Source organism: Ipomoea nil, unplaced genomic scaffold (genome assembly GCF_001879475.1).
Source record: "Ipomoea nil cultivar Tokyo-kokei standard unplaced genomic scaffold, Asagao_1.1 scaffold2537, whole genome shotgun sequence".
NCBI classification, from domain to species: Eukaryota; Viridiplantae; Streptophyta; class Magnoliopsida; order Solanales; family Convolvulaceae; genus Ipomoea; species Ipomoea nil.
In genome coordinates this window covers 1,768,619-1,779,781 of record NW_017618965.1, presented here as the reverse complement: position 1 = coordinate 1,779,781, position 11,163 = coordinate 1,768,619, and the positions used below count along the sequence as shown (strand labels likewise).

Sequence of the window (11,163 nt, the reverse complement as noted above, 5' to 3'; positions counted from 1 at the left end):
CTAAAACAAGCGAGGGAATAAGTTCATGTACACTAAGACCATTGGGTCTAGATTGATCACAAAACAAAAATGCAATTATAATGCACGCACAATGATCACAATGATTCTGTAATAAAAAACAAATGTTGTTAAGGTAGGCAATTAGCATAAACAAATAATTTAAACAAATCATTCTGTAATAATTTAAAAAAAAAAATTGTTAACGTCACTATGTTGGAATCAACAAATAATTTAAACTGGGGAAATTAAACACACAAACAGTGAATAAAAGTGTAATAGGGAACTAGTGATTTTATGGTGGACCATTGTCACTTTAACGGACAACTACGAGCATTATGGTGGGCGTACTTCCCACAAATTCCGCACTTTCGGCCAATCTTAACACTTTTCTCGATGGCCAGTTCCCGACTACTCTTAATACGCTTTCCAGTACCTTTATTTTTCGCTTGAGCGGGTGCTTTGATTGTTATAATTTGTGGCGGCTGTACACCACACAATGCTTGAATCGCAGCACGATTACCCGTAATAGGGTCCATAGTACCACCATCATTCGCAAATTCCATAATAAGTCCCTTCAGTACTTCGACCATGCGAGCCTCCCGCTCTGTGCTATTGCCCACCAACCCAACACACGCGTTTATCTCAGCCCACAGTTGGATGGCTCCGGATGCTGGCCGCCCACTCGTCGACGTTTCAGCACTACATTCACCACAGGTAAGATGTTTGCACCAACGTTTCATGATGTATTTCGACGGTAACGTCTCCAATTCGGCAACTCGAAAAACAAGGAACATATGCCTACAAACCAGCCCAATCCTTTGAAATAGCTTGCAACTGCATGATGTGTTCTGCACATTTGGCTCGTGGTGCACGGTGAAAATAGTATTGCATTCGCCTTTGATGTCGTAATGGATGCCCCCACCGTCCTCACGGATTCCCACGACGTAGCAATAAAAGCAAGCAGCTTCGATCTCCTTTTGTATCTCGTAAAAAATAGTTATCGTGAATAGCTGCGCAACATGACGCTCAAGCGCTAGAGGTGTTTTAAACTCTGGCAGGTAACCCTCACACTCTGCGTTCAGTTTGGCTTGTCGGTAGCGTTGCATTTCAAGCACACTCTCAAACTGCATGTAGAACTCTACCAAACTCGAATGGGGGCGTGTGAATTTACCATAAACACCATTCTCTGCTTCTGAACGGGAGGTGGTTCGTAACAACCCACTCATGGGCAAATCTGCAAAATATGCCGGTATCCAACTCTCCCTTTCCGTGTATAGTTTGCAAAACCAACGGTGGTCTGACAACTTGTAATCATCCATTAATTTTTGCCATTGCAGCTCAAATTCAGTGGTATGGAGCCTCTCGTTCCACACGATACCATTTAATCTCGTGCGAAACTTTTCGTCCTTAGCTAACTCACTCCCAAGCTTTTCGTTAACTTTGGTCATGATGTGCCACATACAAAAGCGATGGAGACACTCCGATAAAACTTGTTTGATAGCGATTCTCATTGCTGGGTCCTGGTCGGTCACAACACACGATGGGGTCTTTCCCATTGCGCATTTAAATTTCTCCAATAGCCAACTATATGAGTCTACATCCTCCTTGGTGAGCAACCCGGCTGCGAAGGTGATGCATCGTTTGTGGTTGTCCACCCCGGTGAATGGAACAAACACCATACTGTACCTGTACAATTACAAATTAAGCATAAGTTGTTAGAAAAGTAAAGGGGTTAGTGTTCCACAATTTGCTGTGTTAATAACTAAGCCCAGCATATTCAAAACCATCTAAATAAAAGGTAATATAGATGGGATAGTCTGGATGATAGTAAAGTACACTAACTGCAATGCATATGTAGATCAGTGCATCTCATTATTTAAACCCAAAACAAGTTTACTGCATCCCTCATCAGTAATGACTAATTATATTATGACTTTATGGAATGTGTTATATATGCTCCACGCCCTCTAACTGGAAACAAAATAATAATCAGAGTCATGGAACCCCATACCTGTTTGTCCCATAGGTTGCATCGAACGAGATAATATCACCGTAGCAAGAAAATGCTCGCCTACCGGTGGGGTCAGCCCAAAAAAGACGCGCTAGCCGCCCCTCATCGTCAAGGTGGTATTCATAAAAGAACTCATTGCAGACTTCCTTCTGTATTTTGAACTTCTCAATGATCATCTCCCCATCGCCGACATCAACATACATTTGCAGGTCACGTCTAAAATTCTGGAATTCCACGTTAGTTGCACCTACATTCGCGTATGAACCTGTCATCTCCTTGCAAAGCCGTAAGCTTTTTGAACCACCGATGTTAGCCTTAATACAGTTTCCCAAAAATGCCTGTTGTGCCACATCGAGCCCCCGGTTTAATCGCAGAAATTGTTTAGAAGACTCGGAACACAATTGGTGGGTATGCTCCTCAACGAAAACAGACACAATGAACTCCCCAGAGCTATGCTTCCTCAAACAGATCTTGGCTTTGCATTTAACTCGGTTAGAAATCCTACGACGACGCTCCCTGGTCTTTCCATTGCTGCATTCAGGTCCACGTTCTAACCTACCACCACCTTTGACACCTTGTCGGCTGCACAATAAATACCGCATGTAAGTTACCCCATGTCGGTCTCGCTTCGTTGAACTCTTTCGGACGTCAAATCCGCTTAAGCGTGCGTACTTCATGTAGAACAGGACACCTTCGGACAGCGTTTTAAATTGGCGTCCAACCACAGGCACTAGGTGATCATCCACGGCGGGCCTCCACTGTTCGGGGTGTGCATCTAGTAAACCGGCGTTGTCGTTCTCGGGCGTTGTCATCGTCTTGCGTTCGATTGTTGCAGTGCGCCGTATACGGAATACCAAAATGGCGTACAATAATCGGTACGAACGGAACAAAAAAACCAGGATATATAGTTCCTCTCGAACTTCTTTTCAAAGGCGGCAAAAGTCCAAGATTCTGGAAGAATGGATAAAAACAACGATGTAGTTATATTGAACTTCTATTCACATGCGGAAAAAGCGGCATTCGGATTGTGCAGTTGTAGTACATGTGACAAGGTGCACCGTAGTACGATGGGTAGCACATTAAAGACCGTTTGATGCATCACACCAACGAACCATAGCAGTCCACAAATTCACACGTTAAATATGGTGTGCACCTGAATAATATTCAGGTGCACACCATATTTAACGTGTGAATTTGTGGACTGCTATGGTTCGTTGGTGTGATGCATCAAACGGTCTTTAATGTGCTACCCATCGTACTACGGTGCACCTTGTCACATGTACTACAACTGCACAATCCGAATGCCGCTTTTTCCGCATGTGAATAGAAGTTCAATATAACTACATCGTTGTTTTTATCCATTCTTCCAGAATCTTGGACTTTTGCCGCCTTTGAAAAGAAGTTCGAGAGGAACTATATATCCTGGTTTTTTTGTTCCGTTCGTACCGATTATTGTACGCCATTTTGGTATTCCGTATACGGCGCACTGCAACAATCGAACGCAAGACGATGACAACGCCCGAGAACGACAACGCCGGTTTACTAGATGCACACCCCGAACAGTGGAGGCCCGCCGTGGATGATCACCTAGTGCCTGTGGTTGGACGCCAATTTAAAACGCTGTCCGAAGGTGTCCTGTTCTACATGAAGTACGCACGCTTAAGCGGATTTGACGTCCGAAAGAGTTCAACGAAGCGAGACCGACATGGGGTAACTTACATGCGGTATTTATTGTGCAGCCGACAAGGTGTCAAAGGTGGTGGTAGGTTAGAACGTGGACCTGAATGCAGCAATGGAAAGACCAGGGAGCGTCGTCGTAGGATTTCTAACCGAGTTAAATGCAAAGCCAAGATCTGTTTGAGGAAGCATAGCTCTGGGGAGTTCATTGTGTCTGTTTTCGTTGAGGAGCATACCCACCAATTGTGTTCCGAGTCTTCTAAACAATTTCTGCGATTAAACCGGGGGCTCGATGTGGCACAACAGGCATTTTTGGGAAACTGTATTAAGGCTAACATCGGTGGTTCAAAAAGCTTACGGCTTTGCAAGGAGATGACAGGTTCATACGCGAATGTAGGTGCAACTAACGTGGAATTCCAGAATTTTAGACGTGACCTGCAAATGTATGTTGATGTCGGCGATGGGGAGATGATCATTGAGAAGTTCAAAATACAGAAGGAAGTCTGCAATGAGTTCTTTTATGAATACCACCTTGACGATGAGGGGCGGCTAGCGCGTCTTTTTTGGGCTGACCCCACCGGTAGGCGAGCATTTTCTTGCTACGGTGATATTATCTCGTTCGATGCAACCTATGGGACAAACAGGTATGGGGTTCCATGACTCTGATTATTATTTTGTTTCCAGTTAGAGGGCGTGGAGCATATATAACACATTCCATAAAGTCATAATATAATTAGTCATTACTGATGAGGGATGCAGTAAACTTGTTTTGGGTTTAAATAATGAGATGCACTGATCTACATATGCATTGCAGTTAGTGTACTTTACTATCATCCAGACTATCCCATCTATATTACCTTTTATTTAGATGGTTTTGAATATGCTGGGCTTAGTTATTAACACAGCAAATTGTGGAACACTAACCCCTTTACTTTTCTAACAACTTATGCTTAATTTGTAATTGTACAGGTACAGTATGGTGTTTGTTCCATTCACCGGGGTGGACAACCACAAACGATGCATCACCTTCGCAGCCGGGTTGCTCACCAAGGAGGATGTAGACTCATATAGTTGGCTATTGGAGAAATTTAAATGCGCAATGGGAAAGACCCCATCGTGTGTTGTGACCGACCAGGACCCAGCAATGAGAATCGCTATCAAACAAGTTTTATCGGAGTGTCTCCATCGCTTTTGTATGTGGCACATCATGACCAAAGTTAACGAAAAGCTTGGGAGTGAGTTAGCTAAGGACGAAAAGTTTCGCACGAGATTAAATGGTATCGTGTGGAACGAGAGGCTCCATACCACTGAATTTGAGCTGCAATGGCAAAAATTAATGGATGATTACAAGTTGTCAGACCACCGTTGGTTTTGCAAACTATACACGGAAAGGGAGAGTTGGATACCGGCATATTTTGCAGATTTGCCCATGAGTGGGTTGTTACGAACCACCTCCCGTTCAGAAGCAGAGAATGGTGTTTATGGTAAATTCACACGCCCCCATTCGAGTTTGGTAGAGTTCTACATGCAGTTTGAGAGTGTGCTTGAAATGCAACGCTACCGACAAGCCAAACTGAACGCAGAGTGTGAGGGTTACCTGCCAGAGTTTAAAACACCTCTAGCGCTTGAGCGTCATGTTGCGCAGCTATTCACGATAACTATTTTTTACGAGATACAAAAGGAGATCGAAGCTGCTTGCTTTTATTGCTACGTCGTGGGAATCCGTGAGGACGGTGGGGGCATCCATTACGACATCAAAGGCGAATGCAATACTATTTTCACCGTGCACCACGAGCCAAATGTGCAGAACACATCATGCAGTTGCAAGCTATTTCAAAGGATTGGGCTGGTTTGTAGGCATATGTTCCTTGTTTTTCGAGTTGCCGAATTGGAGACGTTACCGTCGAAATACATCATGAAACGTTGGTGCAAACATCTTACCTGTGGTGAATGTAGTGCTGAAACGTCGACGAGTGGGCGGCCAGCATCCGGAGCCATCCAACTGTGGGCTGAGATAAACGCGTGTGTTGGGTTGGTGGGCAATAGCACAGAGCGGGAGGCTCGCATGGTCGAAGTACTGAAGGGACTTATTATGGAATTTGCGAATGATGGTGGTACTATGGACCCTATTACGGGTAATCGTGCTGCGATTCAAGCATTGTGTGGTGTACAGCCGCCACAAATTATAACAATCAAAGCACCCGCTCAAGCGAAAAATAAAGGTACTGGAAAGCGTATTAAGAGTAGTCGGGAACTGGCCATCGAGAAAAGTGTTAAGATTGGCCGAAAGTGCGGAATTTGTGGGAAGTACGCCCACCATAATGCTCGTAGTTGTCCGTTAAAGTGACAATGGTCCACCATAAAATCACTAGTTCCCTATTACACTTTTATTCACTGTTTGTGTGTTTAATTTCCCCAGTTTAAATTATTTGTTGATTCCAACATAGTGACGTTAACAATTTTTTTTTTAAATTATTACAGAATGATTTGTTTAAATTATTTGTTTATGCTAATTGCCTACCTTAACAACATTTGTTTTTTATTACAGAATCATTGTGATCATTGTGCGTGCATTATAATTGCATTTTTGTTTTGTGATCAATCTAGACCCAATGGTCTTAGTGTACATGAACTTATTCCCTCGCTTGTTTTAGCAAATATAGGATACCTGTAATGCTGCTTTGGTAGGGTGCAAGGTAAAAAATAGGCTGCCATTTTTAAAAATATTCCGAACCGTGAATATGAAGAAGTGCAACTATTATTTGCATGGTCACTGCTTATGGGATCCTAAAAAAATATAATGTGTGCTAATGTTGTTTTAATGGCCACTGTTTATGGGAATCATGGTAAATACAATGTGTGCAAACGGTGTTTTAATGGCCACTGCTTATGGGATCCTAACATTTAGTCCGAACCGCGAATCCGAAGAAGTGTAAATATACGTCCATTCATTACAGGCATGCCTAAACACAAAATAAATTCTCATTATTAATTCCCGAGTAGCATATGTTTATTGCTCAAAAATGTCTCTAACACAACGGCAAAACTACACAAAACTGCCTGTGACTCTAACCTCCTCCATAAAAAAAAAAAAAAACATTTCTAATTATTCTAAATAACATTGGTACTTTGTTATCCCCGAGCTGGTACTTTGTTACTATGAGGGTCTCCTAGTTCATTAATGCATCTGCGCTCTCTGCCGATCGAACTCTCTGACACGCGCGACCATGGTATGAGCATGGCTATTCATTACGCTAAATAAGATGTTATGCATGTACCGCTTCCGTAGTTTAACTAGTTGCATGGCATTCCCCCTTTGCAAACCAGCATTCCAGCTAGCGCAGTCCTGCCCCTGGTATGACTCCATGTGTCGCATCGTGAATACCCCGGAATCAGATGTTGAAGTGGTGTCTCTCCACGACATTTGCATCCTTTTGGGTTTCATGTTCCTTAGGCGCGCGGCACGCATGCCCAGGCGTTCAGTCTCCAAGTAAGTAGCCAGGCAGGTGATCTGCATCAAAGAGGATATCAGATTGGGTACCACAAACCCATAGCATCAGTAATTAATGCAAGCAGGAATACACTACTGATGTGGAATTTATAAATTTACATTAATGCATGCATGGAACCTTGTATAAAACTAGTGTCTCTACTCTTCAATTTGTTATCATACAGATTTAGCAAATTAGAAACAGCTCTACTAAACAAATTTATCATGCATGCGCGTAATTACTAATTACCATGCATGTATTATTTATAAAATGTCAATATTCATTTGACAAAGCCAGCTTACAACACTTAATAAAATAACGAATTGAATCAGTTTAAAATAACTATTTTATGGTGAGCATTTTAATAACATTTACCATTTATCATTTATTAGAGAAACATACCAACTCCTCTGGGGCGTCGCCGTACAGGTCTTTGTTCGATTTCTTCACAGAGGAACTATCAATAATGTCAAATCGAAAGTCCTTGAAGTTTACACACATCATGTAGTAGGTGCGGTTGTGGAATATCGGGAAAATGAACTGCATGGACGTGTCATTCTAAAGTTAGACCATAGGCGTTACCTAGTGTGACTATTGTTTGTAAGAGTTTCAAATGTTACCAAATGCACAGCAGCTGTCCCAACAAGGCCCATACTCTGCAGAACCGTATCCATCCGCTTCCCAAACCAGTTTGCCCTCTCCTCCCAGCTGGATGAAACGCCAACAACAGTCCCGATCTGCATAATTCTAACAGAAATCAATAACGGTTTTATTATAGCATACCAGAGGGTGTGTAACAAGGGCACATACCGTCATGGTGGTTGGGAGAAAAAGGCGGTTCAGGCCTTCCATTCCCTTTGCTTTTTCCCGGGCGTTCATGACCCAGCACCATGCATCAACCACAGTCTTGGACACATTTGTCACCTCTTGTAGCGTTTGGAATTGTGCCCACCTCACCGTTCGATCGGCATGTTGGAACAACACCTCATCGCTAAATACCACCAAGCATAATGTTAGAGTGAAACACAAAAGCCCAAAACCACTGGGAACAACTATAAATTGCAACTAAGAGACTATTAGATGCACCAAGTCCGCTTACCGGTCACCATGCGAGCAACCGAATATCCACATCCAAACGACATACACATGCGGGAGGGGAATAGCCGGGTAACCATATATGGTGTCGAAAAAAATGCCATTTGATCGGTCTCTCTGAATGAGTGGGGCCTCCCCTATTCGATTTGGGACGTCCTCCCTCCGCAGAGCTCCGATTGGCGCACTAGGCCGAGGTGTGGCACCCCCCCGCTGTGCTCGAACAAGTACCTGCAACCATTAGTCCAAATTAACATCCACAATTATACTAGTGTGCCCATTTTCAAGTGTATACCTGAGGTGGTGTCCTAGCGATATCCGACTGGTGGCTCGTTTTTTCCCCCTGATTCTGAGTGGCTAGCTCTTGTGTCATCCCTAGGCTAAAACTAGGCACATCAGACATACCGACAGTGCTTGTCGCGGCCAACTCAGCACGATCCAGCTCCCTCAAGAACCCTTCATCATGCCAAAGAGGTTCATCGTTGCGTCCAGGCGACGTGACCGGCAGTGCAGTTTCTTGGTGGGCCGGTGTATCACCTTGCCTCGATGACTCCTTCACAAGTCCTTCCAAGAGTTTCACTACATCACTCACCCTGTTAAAGTTCGTGTCTTCCCATGCTTGTTTGGGGTGCTGGGTAACCAGTGCAACAACCCGTGCAGCCAATGATAGCAAGCGACCAGTAACTGCTGCAAACTCATCACCAAACCCCTGCACCACCAGACCAAAACATTAATGTTCAAACGCAACTAAGTACCACTGAACCCACGATAACACCCCCCCCCCCTAGCCTGCTTGATAAAATGCATACCCCATGTGGGCTTGAGGCAGGGGCAGAATCAAACACGTGATGTTGGGGGCTGGATTGCGGTGCACATGTGTATGATGCACTAAGAGGAATATCCACCTGGCCACGTCCAAACCCCCCAGAGTCTACCTCACTACACTCGCGTGCTTTGATGGAACCTGTGGTCCGCCCGTCGATCAACGGGATCCTCCTTGGCAAATCGCGTATGCCAACTGGTACCCTATCCATATACAAAAGCTGGTGCAAAGACAAATGCACAGTTATACGCAATGGTAGTACACACACCTGGACGCAACACCCAGCAACGAATTTAACTTACCACCAAAAATAGTAGTGGCCCGGTGAATTTGCGAGCTGAATCCTTAGTCCAGTTCCCATGGGTAGACACCAACGAGCGCAATAGGTACCCGCACCAGTCCAAGTCTTTAATCGTGTCTACCTTACTCAACATGTGAACAATATTCTGGTTCGCATAGCCGTTCGGGTTGCTAGCAACCAAGGTGCTGACCGCGATAACACTGAAATGGATTTTGAACCACGGCCCGCCCTCCCTAAGTTCCTTGACCTGCTTGCACAAAGACCTGACTGTGATTCTCCCCTTCCGTTGTTTCACCTCGTCCCTCCAGGCCCGCAACTCGGGGCTCACAACCTGAGTATCCCGCTCCGAAATGGGTATATGTCCATCCGGGAGTCCCAAAACAGCCGCGACATCCTCCTTGGTGACAACAATGTAGCGATGATCACCCAGGTCAAGCCTCATTTTAGTCGGGTCAAAGTTAGTGACCAACCAATGTCCCAACCGTAGCGGTAGCTCAGTAATCTGAAATCCCAAAAGAGCTCCCAAACCAACACTAATAACATCTTGCCTTTGCCTCGATGTTAGCGCATCCACGAGGTTTGCTAGTTCCTTTGGCGATCCATTCATGTTGATCAACGGGAACTGGTCCCCCACATTTGCATGCCCCGCACGCGGCACTCCCCGCACTCCACCCTCGTTCAAGACCAGCGGCGGGGTGTGGAACTCTTCATCCGACCCACTACCCCCGTCACTTACAAGCACTGGTTGGCGGAGATTACAACCTGCACAAAAAATGTTGGCCAATGAACAACCCGGGATTAAAAAATAGTCATAGTACTGAATTCTCAAACGTAATAGCATCAACCCATTAAAAAAAATGAGGTGATTACAATGCTACATGCTTGCCAACAAATTACAGGAGTGAAGACCCAATAAAAAACGCAGAACGCAGAACGCACAGGGTTAGAAGTTGAATCACACCAATATTTCCAACCAATCACCCCTCCACCGGGTCAAACAAAAATTAAAAAATAAAAACGCAGAACTAACCTCTTTGACCCCAACGTTGCGTCGACCTCAACCGTGCAGCCACCCTTGACACTACCCCAGCCGCTGCCCGACCGGAACCGCCGCGTCCGCCGGAGCTAGGGGTCCGGCGATGCGATCGCCGTTTAAAGGGTCTGGAGGGGGGAGTTGTGGGCATTAATTGATGGCTGGTCCTACCACGGTTAGAGCGGCGGCCACCATTCGATTTCGTCATGAGCACACGCGGTAACAAATTGAACGACAGATCGAAGGAAACCCAAACACGGATTTGGAGCAGAGGAAAACCAAGAACGGATTTGGAGCAGTGGTAGAACCTTTATCAGGCTACACGACTAAGCCTGATAATAATAAAATTGTTAAACCTCCTTAACAGGGCAAAGATATAGTGCTGCAGGTGCTACGGCGTATTGTGCACCATAGATCGCATCCGTCCATATTAAAAAAAAGGAACGGGTGATAACAGTGCACAAATACACAAGTTAGGCAAAGTCCGCACCTGAATAACATTCTATATATATATATATAGAATCGCACTCAGGTGCGAATGCTTCGCCCAGGCGCAAAATAGGAATGGATTCTGTCCGTCCACGTGTCCAGATCTAATGGATGAGAAACACTGATTTTTTTAAAACGCGGTGGCAGTTTCGTAAATAATTGAACATCGAAGTGCAAGTAAAATGTATTATAGGTGCAAGTAAAAATTTACACTCAGCATCAATATTTAGTTGCACCTATAGTTCT

The 11,163-nt window shown here is 44.6% G+C and overlaps 2 protein-coding genes across 2 annotated transcripts; one reads left to right on the top strand and one right to left on the bottom strand.

The window, feature by feature from the left end:
- Positions 1–308: 308 nt before the first annotated feature.
- Positions 309–2,823, bottom strand: LOC109153778 (protein FAR1-RELATED SEQUENCE 5-like). Its single transcript, XM_019301642.1, has 2 exons — positions 2,012–2,823; positions 309–1,686 (listed from the first exon to the last, which is right to left on the bottom strand). Exons 1-2 carry the CDS (start codon positions 2,821–2,823, stop codon positions 309–311), a joined length of 2,190 nt encoding a protein of 729 aa, XP_019157187.1.
- Positions 2,824–3,520: 697 nt separating this feature from the next.
- On the top strand, positions 3,521–6,035 carry LOC109153777 (protein FAR1-RELATED SEQUENCE 5-like). Its single transcript, XM_019301641.1, has 2 exons — positions 3,521–4,332; positions 4,658–6,035. The coding sequence occupies exons 1-2, from the start codon at positions 3,521–3,523 to the stop codon at positions 6,033–6,035; spliced, it is 2,190 nt and encodes a 729-aa protein (XP_019157186.1).
- Positions 6,036–11,163: the final 5,128 nt, after the last annotated feature.

Coding starts and splice junctions, on each gene's coding strand:
- LOC109153778 (XM_019301642.1), bottom strand. CDS start 2,823: ATGACAACGCCCGAGAACGACAACGCCGGTTTACTAGATGCACACCCC. Junction 1,687..2,011: donor GCAACCTATGGGACAAACAG/GTATGGGGTTCC, acceptor GTAATTGTACAG/GTACAGTATGGTGTTTGTTC.
- LOC109153777 (XM_019301641.1), top strand. CDS start 3,521: ATGACAACGCCCGAGAACGACAACGCCGGTTTACTAGATGCACACCCC. Junction 4,333..4,657: donor GCAACCTATGGGACAAACAG/GTATGGGGTTCC, acceptor GTAATTGTACAG/GTACAGTATGGTGTTTGTTC.